Below are 14,001 nucleotides of genomic sequence, written 5' to 3'. Positions count from 1 at the left end.
CCATTGCACTGGGAGCTCCCAGCCTCTCTGGCAGCAAACTCTTTACAAGGATTGATGCTGACCTTGTCTGTTCTAGCAGTTTAGTGCTTCACATCCATGTCTCAGTAGGACAGACCCAAACTGGTTCTTTCTTCTCTGATGTGATTTAGAGACCTTTTCTATCTTACTTGTTTTGTGCCTGTCTCCGTCTTGCTGCAGGAGCAGGATAATGATTGGAACGGTAGTCAATCTTTTTAAAAGATTGTTTCTTTTAAGATGCACTCTATTAATCTTTCTTTTCTGTAGTTTCATTTACATAAATAAAAACTACATTGTTTTCTGTAATCCATACTATCATTGCTGCATCCATTTAAGTATTTTTATATATTACAGAATCCGAATGGAAAAAAAAAAAAAAAAAGGCTTTTGAAGTTTTGAAGGAAGGGTGAGGGGAAAGAAAGGACTCTTGTCCTTACACAAGCCTTAAGTTTTGTGTACCCTACCAACCTGTAAGAAAACCTGTTTCAGTGACTTTTTTCCACCATTACTGATCTCCTGAACATGGCTACCCTTTTTTCTGTATTTATAGCTGTTACTTATTGGCCGTTGTGCCTCTGTGAGCAAATGCATTCATTGAAATTAGATACAGTATTTCAAGAGCATTTTATGTGTCTTAGAATAGGGCAAAATCAGCTAAACCATGAGTTATCATTTTCTGCCTTTGATGTCTTCATAATACATCTTTTTCTGAATCTTTTTTAAGTAATTATTTTTTCTGTATATGAATAAATACACATTCTTACTGAGACTTGGGAAGTCATCATCAATTACATAATTATATAACTTAATATGAGCATCCTAAGAGATATAATTGAAAAATAAATTTAGAAAGGGAAAGTGGGCATTGACATATGTCTTAAGCTGTATAGTTAGCATTTCTAAGTATTGACTGTTCCAGGATGGCTCGGATTTTGTTGAGAAAAACAATTGTGGAATAACTTGTTTTTCCCCCTTTAATATTTTCTTACTAGGTCATCTCATTCTTCTTGTGTCGATGAAGATTATGATTCTTTAGCCCTTTGTGATCCTATGCAAAGGACAAACTGTGAAGTTGACAGCTTACCTGAGAGCTGTTTTGACAGTGGTTTGTCTACCCTGAGAGATTCAAATGAGTATGATTCAGAAGTGGAATACAGGCATCAAAGGATTTTTCAAAGGTCACAGTGTATGCAGGAAAGCTTTGGTGGTGATGCTTCTGATACAGATGTAAGTGCCCGACTTAGTACTTCGCTGATTTGGTTGGAGATAAAATTAGTTTCCTGTTTTTAAAATTAAATGGATCTTTGCCCATAGGCCAGTTAAAACTAAGTATTTGGGTTATATGCATTTAAATAAGATTAGTGGCAGTTTTTTGTAGAATGCATAAATAGCTGCTCCTCTTCAAAATAAAATGTTTGTTTTGACATTTTTGAAAGATTTTGAGGTAATAACTTTATTTTTGATGTACACCTGGTTTTTGAAGTTTGTTAAACAGCATGCAGATAGGAGCCTGTTTTCTAATGATTAAAAAGAAGATACTATAGAAGTAAAGCTGTGGATGCCCCATCCCTGGAAGTGTTCAAGGCCAGGCTGGATGGGGCTTTGGGCAGCCTGGTCCAGTTGGAGGTGTCCCTGCCCATGGCAGGGGGGTTGGAACTAGGTGATCTTTAAGGTCCCTTCAAACCCAAACCATTCTGTGATTCTAGAAAAGAGGTTTCCATTCACTTTTTCTTACTATGCTGTGGCAGTGAATGAAAAAATCAAACTATGAGAAAAAGAATACTGTTAGTGCATGCATTCACTTACATAGTAGATCTCGGGCAATTTAGACATGAGGAAGGTGTTATTGTGTCCGTTTTATTGTTAGTAAAATGGACAGCTTTACTGATGACTACGTAGCAAGACTAGTAGCAAACACAGCATAATGCAGTTCGTTGGGTTTTGTGGGGTTTTTTTTGGAGCAGATCCTTTACAGTGCATTTAGTAGAGACATTTAGTCTCTGTAGTTGAAAATGCTATGAATACTGCAGACTACAGTTGTGTGCTATTTAATTTAGCTTGAGTAGTAATAACATAAAGAGTAATGTCTTGTAGGGAAATTCTTAATTTTTGTAAAATGAGCTTTGATAAAAGGTATTTGTTTATTGTAATTATTTTTTAAGTTGAAATTTTCCACATGGAAATTGATTTGCTTTATCTGGAAACTGTACTCAAAGCACATATGCCAAACAGCAAACGCATTTAAGGAACAAATGTAGGCTGTAGTAAACAGCAAATGTGAATAAGAACAGAGTAATCACAGTATTTTGACTAGAATCGCACAGCTCTATTTGGTCACTTATCTCTGTTTAATCCAAACTGTTAAAACAAATGTTTTAATCAGTCTTAGCTGTGCCTTTCCAAAAAAGCATACTGTTCTCACCTGAGCTAACACACTAGCTTGTACTTTCAGGTTCCAGAGATCAGGGATGAAGAAGCATACAGTCCTGATAACAGCAGTACAGTATTAGACTGGAAGCCCTCACGACCAGTAAGTCGAAGCAGCTCAATTGCTTCAACAAGGAAATACATATCTGCTCTCACGCCTCAGGTAACCAGTTCTTTAGGGGGGGAAAAAAAGAAAAGTGTTTGATATAGAGAGTATTTTTTGTATGAATTGAAACAGAGGGGTTCTTTTTGTTTTCAGTCAGATGCAACTGAATGTACTCCAAAATACCCCAGTTCAGAGAAGGCTTACAAGATTGTTCTCGCTGGAGACGCAGCAGTGGGAAAATCCAGTTTCCTTATGAGACTTTGCAAGAATGAATTTCGAGGCAATACCAGTGCAACTCTGGGTATAGTTGTTCTCAAAATGTTAAAGTGAATTTTATCACTGTTCTGCACAAGTGGGTGAAAAGATTGCTGTCAGTGATTGCTTGCCAGGTTTTCCTGAATATACACATGCAGTTTCTTAGGCTGTGAGATCTAATTGAGTACTAAAGCTTAGAAGTGCCTAGCTGCTGTTTGGAGTGGGTAATAGTGTACTCCTCCAATTTAGTTCCTCTTTGCAAAACACAAAGCTTATTCCTGAGCAACATAAAGCACCAGAAAAGGGAGTTTCAGTTTAATGAACTCAGAATGTGTGCATGATCCTTTTCGCGTTTTTCATTGCTTTCTTGTCTTCTTAGCTCTTCCCTTAGCATTTCATACTATCCTTTAATGTCTTTCATACTATTTTTTGTCTCCATTTCTTCAAAGTGTTATTGAAGCTTTGGTTTAAAATGCAGCTGGAGGGATTTCTGGCTGACTTGTTGTGTATATTACTATTATAGGTGTCAGCTAGCAAACTTGTTTTACTGATTCCAAAGACTGAATTTTTGTCTTCTAATCCAATCATAGTTACATATTTGTTTTATTTCCTCCGAGTCAGGATTTTTGTTCTAATTTATCTTTTTCATCCTTGGCATTGGAAATATTCTCTTCCATAAAATTTTAGCAAAATAGTTTATAAATAATAGTTTATAAATGTTTAGCAAAATAAAACAGAGAGAGTTCTTGTTTGCTGGTCATAATGCTAAATTCCTGTCAATGCTTGGGTAAAAAAAGCGTAGGTAAAATATTTCTTTAAATATTTTTCTAAAGACAAATTAAATATGTTCAGGGGATCAGTGCCGTTCAAGGCTATGTGGATGACTGAAATCCCGTAATCTATTAAAAGAGACGAATTTTGAAATAACTTATATTTGGCACATAACTTTTCATTTTCTATGGATTTTTTTAAAGTTATTGATATTTTTTGTTAGACTATACACATTATTCTTTCCAGGTGTGGATTTTCAAATGAAAAGACTAATTGTTGATGGAGAACCTACAGTGCTACAATTGTGGGACACAGCTGGGCAGGAGAGGTTAGTGATTCTCTGTTTGTTTTGTTTGGTTTTTTTATCTAAGAGAAAAAAATTCCACTCTAATGTTATATGGCTCTGTAGTAAGTCAGTATCGGCATATATAAATGTCTATAAACAGATGTGATTTTACTCTGCTGAGGACCCAAGACAAGTGGAATTTGTGAGCTTTGGTGACGCTGGAGGTAACCTTTTATCTCTGCAGGGGGAAATAGTTGGGGTTCATCACAGCATTTATTAATTAAATCTGTATGTCCCTCTCTTGCAATACAAAAAGATGGAGTACATTGTTTCTTACATTTTTTAGTCTTTAGCTTTCTTTGTCCTTACAGACATACATTTCTGAGCAGGCTTTAATCTCAGAGATTCTCTTCCCTTCACCCTACTTTTCTCTTCTTTCCTTGAAAGTCTTGATCCTGATTTGGATTGTATTTAGTGTATTTATCTTCCCAAAGATTTTTGAATTGCTGAATGTATATCCAAGGTTCTTCAATTTATTATGTAGAGTTTCCTTAAAATCCTATTGCACCCATACTTGAGAGCCATTACTTCTTTAGTGACAGCTTTGGGGGCTTATTTAGAGGTTAATCTAACACTTTAGAAGACAGTTTAGTCTGTTCATTGACCAAGATTTGTGTTGGGCTGTTATGTGTTTACTTTTGCCTGAATGGGTGATTATGTGAAGTAGGTAGTCAGAGGCCCAATCGTTTGCCTCCCACATAATAAATTTGTGAAGAATATTTTAATATATAATGTAAATACCTAGTTGTTCTACTTGGTTGTCAAATAGATTCTGTTATGTTAATGGTAAAGATGACTGTAACTGATGAATTCATTCCTCGAATAAGTTTACTGGTTTCATATTTTTTCAAGTGTAGCAGAATAACCCACTCAATTTGTGAAGTTATATGTAAGTGAAAAAACCTTGCCACCTAATCAAAAGTCCAGTGCAAAGCAGATTATTTGAAATAGATACACTGTAGATTGTTTTGATACAAGAAATTTTGATTGCTATTTAGGAGAGTATCCTATGGATCCTCATGGAGCATTTGTAGACCTGCGTCAGCGGTTTTGAAGAATTACTTACGAAAGAAGCAATGAGAAAAGTCATCTTGTAATGTGGAGTCTTACTCAATAGCGCAATAAAGTAATGCTGTGTTATTAAAGATGTTAAGTTGAATTCTCTTCTGGTAATGTGGCCTGATGCAGATCTCTTTTTCCTGAAAGATTCCGAAGTATTGCTAAATCATACTTCAGGAGAGCAGATGGTGTCTTACTGCTGTATGATGTAACATGTGAAAAAAGCTTTCTTAATGTGAGAGAATGGGTGGATATGATTGAGGTAAGAACCTTAAATATATATGACTTACAAACTATGTTTCAATGCATTGTTAACCTCATTATTTAGAAAATTTGAATATCTGTATATTGGAATTAGCCAGACTGCAGTCTCTCATAGAAGTAAAAGCTACATGGAAATCATAAATGTGTCCTGACGTATTCAGTTGGTATTAAAACTGATACATCTTTTTGTATAAAAAGGTATCATGTAATCGCACTCTTCTCATTAACTTCTTCTTGAAGTGAACATGAGAGCCCATTTCAGATACCCACTTCTGGATGGCTTGAGTTTTCCGTGGAGTCTGCATTTTAAACTAATATGCTAGATTCTGTAAATTAGTTCAAGTGAAATTTTCAGTATTTCTTTCTACTACTACTTGTTTGTTTATTTGAATACAAATTTGCATTTAATGAAAAGGTATTTTCTCTCGTACCAGAGATGTTTAATAGGAGGGAAAGTGATAAGCAAAATCTTTAATTCATTTTCTGAAAGCCATTTCTTTTAATCACGGAATAGGAGTTGGTCACTTTTCCCATAGTAATTTTGTTATATAGCATTTGGATACAGTAACCATTTCCATTAGATTCATTTAACACATGAAATTCCCTGTTGGGAAATAGGGTTTATGGGAATGCACGCATTTTTGCAGGCTGGTATTTAAGATAGCTGCATAAATATCAACTAGCTAATGAAAAATTCTCAGTGTGACTTTCATAATTTGTCAGTTTTTGTGATAGTGTGCAAGTCTTTTTTTTTTGTGGGAAGGAAATCAGGTTGATGTGATGATGCTAGTTACTTTTTTTGTATTCTGAGTGTTCTAGCAATAAGGGAATAAAATCTTCTTTATAGGATGCAACTCATGAGAATATTCCAATTATGATGGTGGGAAACAAAGCAGATCTCCGTCAAGCTGTTACGGAACAAGGGCAAAAATGTGTGCCTATAAACTATGGAGAAAAGCTGGCTATGGTAAGGTCACAGTATACCTCTTTAGTATAAAATGATTTTAGAACTGTAATCTGTGGTTTTAAGGACTTTAATCTGAAAACCATGTGAGAAACTAGTAAACAAAAGTAATTTTCTGGTCATTTGTTCAAATCTAGTGATCAGGATTCGTGGATATTTTTCATTAAAACTATCCTGTGTTGATGATATTTGCTGGGTTAAATCACATCTCACTGTCCACTGAGCTGAACTTCATTACTGGCTGGGATAGTCTTCTCAGTCTTTACAGTGAAAAAGTGGATGTACTACAAGACTTAAGTTTTTTTGCTGCCAAAGAGAAATTGCTGGTGCAAATATGAAGCACGGTAGTTGAGCGTGGGAGGCTTTTTGCCTGGCCTGTGTATGTCCAGCTTTTGAGTGGAATATTTCGATCGTCGACAGACTGTCTTGTATTCCTGCCACGTCTGCGGAAAGTAAAAAGGAACTCTCTGGTATAAATAGAAGTGTGGACAAGTGTTTTGCATGTATTTGTATGAGGGGATAAAGGATGCACATATCCCCTATTTTGCAGAATAAGATGTAGAACCTTTTAGAGTCTTAAGTTGCTGAGTGCTTTCACAATTGATTGATTATATGGGGGCAGGTATCATGTCTGTTATTTATGGAATGATATTTCTGGTTAAGCTAGAATACCAGATGCGGTAGTTTATGCATAGCTAACAAGCTGGATTCAGTAACCTGTACTAGCAACTGTCTTCCTATTTTGTAGTCTTGTGGACAAGAAGATTGGACATTAAGCCTACGACGTGTTTTTTATTCAGTTTATTAATTCAGAATATACTGAATATAAAAAAGCTACAATTATAAAGCTATTACTGGCGTTTTCACAGTACTAAAGTGAATATATTGGAGCACAAAGAGTACCAGAAGAAATCCTGTTCATTGAAATGTGTGTCATCTTTGTGTTATTGAGAAGACCATTTGTAACTGAATATACATATTCATATGGAAACTATTTCAGATTAGTTGGCTTAACATTTTATTTTTACTCACAGACTTACAATGCGCTATTCTGTGAAACAAGTGCTAAAGACGGATCTAATATTGTAGAAGCAGTTCTTCATCTTGCTCGGTACGTAGGCATGTTTCTATTTTTGAGTAAACACGTCTGAGTATATTTTATAAAAAGGACATTATATGTGAACATACATACAAAGACACACATGTACATTTAACATTGTACCAAAATTAAATTCAACAAACAAAATTTCAAAAAGTATACCCTGTTAAATCTTTATAGATAAATGCAAGACAGGATTTATTCTCGGGTCAATCAAGTAACATTTTTGCTTGCAAATGTTACAAAGCTGTCTCAATAATTAATATTTAAATTAGAGCTCAGTTATGGAGCTCACAATTTTAAAACCTGTTTGGTGAATGGATTACATTTTTTAATAGTACATGGATTTACTTAATTCTTTCTTAAATTAATTTAAAATGCTTATAATTCTACGTATAATTAATTCTTAATTCTTTCACATATATTAATATATATTCAGTTTTATTACTGACCATTCTAATTCCACGTATTTTCTCTGATGTCTCTTTCTCTAAATTATTTAAAACATAGAAAATCTGGTTATATCCGTTTAGCAACCTGGTATTTCTGTGATACACTTCTACCTTTCCAAACCATTCTTGGATGCAATTTAATTTTGAAGGGCTGGAGGTATGTAACGAATCCTCAGCCTCTGATTTTTCAGTTTAATACATAGAGCTCCAGGCCAGAATTACAAACGCTATTCATGTGATTTTTGTAGCAGCCTAATGCAGCAATCAGACTTTTTGACATTCGGTCAGTATTTGGTTATTCATTGTTAAAATATTGATAATAATGATTAATATGGCTTGAATACAAAATACTGGCTTTCTAGAGAGCATCATTGCTTCTTCATATGGGACATTCGAGAGCACCTGTATTTCCAGGAAAATGCATCCATCAGAGATGCAGCAAAAATGTAGGCATTTATTTGTCTGTCAGCATGGATGTGAAGTTAATTGCTGAATTGATAAATGACTCCTTTCAAGAACGTGGCCATGAAGGCAGCAGTGGATTATGAAATTAGAGACCATACATAGCACAGTTACATAACATTAATTACTGTTGTAAAATTATCTCTAATGTTTAAACATGGTAACTTTGTTTAACTTTTTCAAGGATAAAAAAAAAAATGTATTGGCAGTTGGAGACTCCTCTTTCAGAATCTCAAAAAAAACCCCTCCAAAATGGTATTTTTCTTCACAAGGGTCATTGATCCTCAGATGGTATAGACATTACCCAGAACCTTGGTCTGTAATTTCTTTACTCAAGTCTTAGTTGCATTTCACTTTGAAATAAAAATTTCTAAATGAACATTTCATTACTGTTTTGTTGAATGATACAGTGTTCTGAGAGGAACTTCATGAATGCATTCCACTAATAGGAGGAGGACTTCAATTGTTTTCTGTGTGTGTATATATATCCATCTCTATATCGGTAAAAGCAAGAAATTTTAGAGCTGACTTTTGACATTCTGGGGGGCCCATCGTAAGAATACAGATCAATAATTACTCATACACACGCAACTTTTAAGTTTGCATTTATAATAAAATATCCAACAACGTGCGTTTTTTCTCTGAGGGTAAATTTATACTTCAAATTGGAGTTATTTAGTTTTATGAATGTATTCTGTTTCTATGGTAATACACCGAAGCAAAAAAAAAATAAAGAGAAATGATCAAAAGAAAAAGGAAAACAGAACATTATGGAGTTACAACATATCAGAAATTATTATATTTTTATCACTAACTGTGATTTGTGTGTTGTGATATGATATTGTTATGATTCCCAAATTGGAAACTCAGGACACATGTTGATTCTGTGCACTAAAAACCATAGTTTTAACCACACAATACGTGATGGTGAGGTCTGTAAGATATACCGTGAGAAATGAAACTATGAACACAAATAAACTAATTTAGTGCATTTTTTTGTTTGGTTGGTGTTTTTACAGTGAAGTGCGAAAAAGAAGTGATAATCAAGATGATACAAGGTCAGTAACCAGCCTGGCTGGGACACCTGTCAAAAAATCGGCACTCATGAAAAACTGTTGCAATGTTTAAGTGACAGATACTTCTCCTGACCTAAATAACTTGTAGATTAAAAAAAAAATAATGAAGGATTTCAATAATGTATTCTTTTTATTGTGGATTTATACACTTGTGTATTCAGAAATTGCGCATTGTGTTAAAAATCCAGACTCTACTTTCTGCTTATTCATATTTGTGCACTTGTTTTGCTCCATAGGCTTCACTTTTTTCTTAAGTAGTACAAGTCAATGAAGTGAGCTCAGAATCAATGCTACAGTAGTTACTACATACAATATTATAATATATTTTATCTTTTTTACCTGCTTATTTCTTTATGGCCTCAATATTTCTTACATACAGAACATGATAATGTCAAATACCACTCATAGGAAAAGAAAAAATTAGAGCTTCAATTAGTTTAATCTCTTTTTGCTCATGTCTGCTTGTCTAGTTTTTTGAAGGCCTTAAGTTATATGCTGATGAAACATTTCCCAAGAAAACACCAAACCATGAAAAGGTTGCCTAGATCCAGGTAAACCCTAAGTTCAGGGCATGAAGGAGAATGGTCTTTGTCAGGAGAAGACAGTGGCATGTGTGGGGGCTGCTGGTGTAATTATGTAAAAGTTGGTGAGCTAGAATTTATTTAATTTTGGGAGTTGGGATTTGATTCAGAACTGAGAAGTAGACTTTTCAGCTGATCCTACACAGCTCAGAAGTGAAAGGAAGATTTGCATGGACCATTACTGTTCAAAATTCTAGAGAGAGTATAATACCTGTGATATGTGCTGAGATGAATTAATGATTCCATGCCTGCCTGTTTGTTTTAACTATATCATTATTAGTATTACAGAGAGATACGAGTTGTAATTTTTTTTCTTGTTTTTCAAATGTCTTCCATTCAGACATTAATTGAGGGATTGTAGTAGCACAGAGGAGTCTGTTTCAACAGATATTCTTTATGCATTTTTGAAGCTTTAAACCTGCAGGTGAAAGAACTGCTGCACATGCACAAGCGTCTGTATAAACTGTTCGTTAAAAGAAGTCCCTGAAATGAACAGCAACCACTTCCGTTAATGAGAATTCCTTTGGCTGATTTTAGGAAAATTCTGAGAAACTCGCCAGTAGGTGGTACCTTTAGGTGTCAGCATCTCTAAAGACTCAGTTATTACTGCTTTTAGTAATCCCCTGCAGTCCTACAGTGTAGCAAAAATTCTAGGTATTTCTGCAGTTAACAATCATGATCCAATTCATCTCAGATTTCACTAATTTTTATGGGAATGGGATAGGGCTCCTTCAGAGCCAGCAAAAACCATTTCAGTCTTTTCTTTGTACATTAATAAAACATCTCCAGGCTGAAACCTATCTCAGTAAATCAACCTTGGATAAAGTTTTATGGACAGATTTGAAACCCATACGACTAGCAGCTGTTACTACATTTTATCAGAACTGTATTTGAACACTGTATAGCCTGTGCAGTGTTATCAGTTTTATAAAATGTGGCATTCTCAGAAACAAGATGGTTCACCATTTTTAAAAAAACACACGGTTTTAAAGTAGTAAGAGTAGTGTTTTTAGGTATCCTTTCAAACCTCTACATCAGAGCAGCTAATCTTCAGGTAACTATCTGAAAGCTTGTTGTGAACAAGACAGAGAAATCTAAGGCCAGAAGGATTAAGACATTTTATTTCACTGTATTGTACTTCAGCCCTAGAAGAGAAAACATGAATGGTGTCCTTTTTGAAGTACTAAGGGAAACTTCACTCAGTACCTTATTCCATGCAGAGGCTTTAGTATTGTAGCATCTTCCCACCCAGCAGCACAAGAAGCCTCACTGTAGTCCTGAGACTTATCTGGAGCAGGTGGCAGAGAATGAAGGAGGTGCAGGGTGTACCAGGAATATGCCTGGTCACATACGTATTGTTTACTATTAACCCCGTATTATTTAAACAAGAAAATTACAGCTGTAACGAGCTTCTCTGAGGAGAAAACCATGTTTAACTGAGCCCATTGATGAGGGCCTTTTCTGTGTTCTTTGCGTGTAAAAACTTCTCCCTATCCAAAGGGGTGAAATGGGTTGTACTTGCAGATAGTTCTTCATGCAGGAAGTAGGGAGGAGAGATGGAGATGACCCAGCACTTGGTTTCTGAAGTGCAAGCTTACAAAATGTAGGCATTTGCGTTTTCTCAGGATCAGAAGATCTGATTGTAAGCTGTTACTTACATTTCAAAATATTGCACCTTCAGTGTTATTAACTTCTGTTAACTTGTAGGGTTTAGACTGAGGCTCAGTTTTCTGTGTGTGCCTCCTGAACCACAGTGTTTGACCAGCTCTGTGGTCTTGGCCTGCAGTAAATGAAGTGAAATATGTTTGCGTAAACCTTGTTGACATACCTGCATGAGCAAAACACTTTGACTGGATATGGGCAATCACATAAAGTTGTTTGCACAAAGGATTTCTGGAAGTGGTTTTGTCCGACCTCCCAAGCACCCAAGCAGAGATGGACTGTCTCCAGCCCTACACCAGCTTAGGTGTGGGTTTGGTTGGCCAGGCTGTGAAAATCCCCAAAGACAAGAGATGCCACCACCATTCTGGTCAGCCTGTTCCCATGCTTGCACTCCCCTTCTGTATAAAATTTTCTCTCCATGTCCAACCTCAGTTTCCCAAGTGGCTGCAAATCTGTGGCCGTTCCCCCTTGTTATATCATCTCCTGCTACCAAGAATAGTTTGGCTGTGATCTTGGTAACTCCCCTTTCAGTATTTGTAGGATATTAGATCACCTTTGGCCTTCTCTTCACCAGTATAACAACATCATGAGGGACCTCTAGCAAATTTGCATTCAGCATCCCAGTGTTGGCAGCGTGCGTGCATGTGCAGTAATTGCTTTCATATCTAAGATTATCATACGGAGAGTGCCTTGTGAATATCCATGCCTGTAGAGAGCCTGGTTGAAGGATGTGAGTTCAGGTACCTACCTTCACACCTATTTTTTTTCTATCTGAAAGATATTTTGGGTACTTTTTTCCTGTTTATTTTAACGACCAAAATATTTCATGTTATTTGGCCAAATTATATGAACTGAATCCCTTTTTTTAAACTCTGTAGTTTTTATGTGTTGGGTAAAGCAACTTTAATTTTAAACAGTGTTCTTTTTTAAATAAGATTCAGGGTTGGAAACTTAACGAAGTTTTACCTTGGAGTAGTTTTATGGTCAATGTCTTAAGTTGGTAAAAAAGCACAACCAAATGGGGATATAGCTATAGTTCAGTTAGAACTGGTTTTAGAAATCCTGTGATGATCAGTTCCATCAAGTGAATGTGCATATAATACCATATAGAATTCATGTTAAAGCAAAATAACTTGGAAAAAAATATTTAAATTTAGAAATTAAAGCATGTATTTATATATGGAAATAATGGGTATATAAAGTTTTCTGTTATTTTGCTTGGAAAGGTTGCCTTGCCTTCAACCTAAAACGTAAAATGGCAAACATCAGCTTTATGCTCTGGCACGGTTGCACTATTGTACTTAGAATGTTTTTATGGCTGTGTTTAGTACGTAAGAACTATTCATTTAATCGCACAAAGTTATTTTTTTAGTTAGTGGATGTTTTCCCTTAGTACATGTATTTATTTGAAAAGGAAGGGCCTTTTGTGTTTTTCCTCATGATCTGTATATAAACTATTTTTATTCACTTGACATGGAAGTATTATTTTATCCTGTATTGTTCTTGACCCTTTTTAATTGTGACGTAGTACAGATTTCTGAGGCAATAATTTCTGAGACACTCTGAAAATGTTTTGGTCACCTAAGTTCTTGTAACCACTTTGTGCCTGTTTAGCATACGTTAGTGGCTTAATAAGACAAGCTGTAGCTTTTCCTAATTCTTCTTAGAACTGCAATTATGGCCTAACATGGTTTAAGTATTGTTCTGTGTAACCATTTTTGTATTGACTATAAAATCCTCTATTATTTTAGGAAAAACAAATTACAGTTTTAAATCTGTATAGCCTGTTTAAAATGTATTCCAATGAAAATATCTGCGGGACACTTCTGCAAGTAGCATTGTGTGGATGTGCACCCATGCAGATCCCCAGTTAAGCCAATAGGTTCTGTGCTAGTGCAGGCAATCTGTTCATATATAGATCCCTTTATAGAGGTTTTCTTTTTTCTACAATCCACTGCTGTACAAAAATATCAGGTGACTCATTGGGGATAAAGATTTCAGGGAAAGATGCCTAATTCATAAACGAAAGGGAGATATTTATTCATATAGTCAAGGCACTTTATTATATTACAAAGAAACCTATTTCCAAGATATTTCTGACTTCTTTTGGTAATTAACAAAATGGACCAGTATCTCATGTACAGTTCAAATGCCCACTACCTCTGCCAGATTTGATATAGCATGTAATGCTGTCCCTCTGACCTTGTCCAGGCTGCTTACGGATTGGAGAAGATTTTTACAGCATCAGTTATTTTAGTATTTCTCTCCCACTGTATTACAATCAGGCATAATCCTTTTTTATTGGTATCCTTAGGACTGGTAACATCAATATTCATCAATATTTTTTTTCACTTATCTTGTTTTATAAGAAAACTCTTCTTATGGTAAAATAAACTTTGACTCAGATGTGTGGAATGTAGGTTCAAATGTGTTACTCATTTTGTCCTTTTGCTGCAATT

At 35.3% G+C, this 14,001-nt stretch overlaps 1 protein-coding gene across 1 annotated transcript in view; it reads left to right on the top strand.

The window, feature by feature from the left end:
• The window catches only part of RASEF (RAS and EF-hand domain containing), a 31,772-nt gene extending 22,421 nt beyond the window's left edge, over positions 1 to 9,351 (top strand). The window contains exons 10-17 of the mRNA XM_074569764.1: positions 1,011 to 1,245; positions 2,471 to 2,608; positions 2,705 to 2,852; positions 3,824 to 3,905; positions 5,130 to 5,244; positions 6,094 to 6,213; positions 7,245 to 7,321; positions 9,243 to 9,351. Of these exons, the coding sequence (XP_074425865.1) occupies positions 1,011 to 1,245; positions 2,471 to 2,608; positions 2,705 to 2,852; positions 3,824 to 3,905; positions 5,130 to 5,244; positions 6,094 to 6,213; positions 7,245 to 7,321; positions 9,243 to 9,351 (1,024 nt within the window). The remainder of the gene's footprint in view (positions 1 to 1,010; positions 1,246 to 2,470; positions 2,609 to 2,704; positions 2,853 to 3,823; positions 3,906 to 5,129; positions 5,245 to 6,093; positions 6,214 to 7,244; positions 7,322 to 9,242) is intronic.
• The last annotated feature ends 4,650 nt before the right edge of the window (positions 9,352 to 14,001 follow it).

This window comes from Larus michahellis, chromosome Z, assembly GCF_964199755.1.
Source record: "Larus michahellis chromosome Z, bLarMic1.1, whole genome shotgun sequence".
NCBI lineage: Eukaryota > Metazoa > Chordata > Aves > Charadriiformes > Laridae > Larus > Larus michahellis.
Note: the sequence above shows the minus strand (reverse complement) of the source record. Positions and strands in the feature narration are given on the sequence as shown.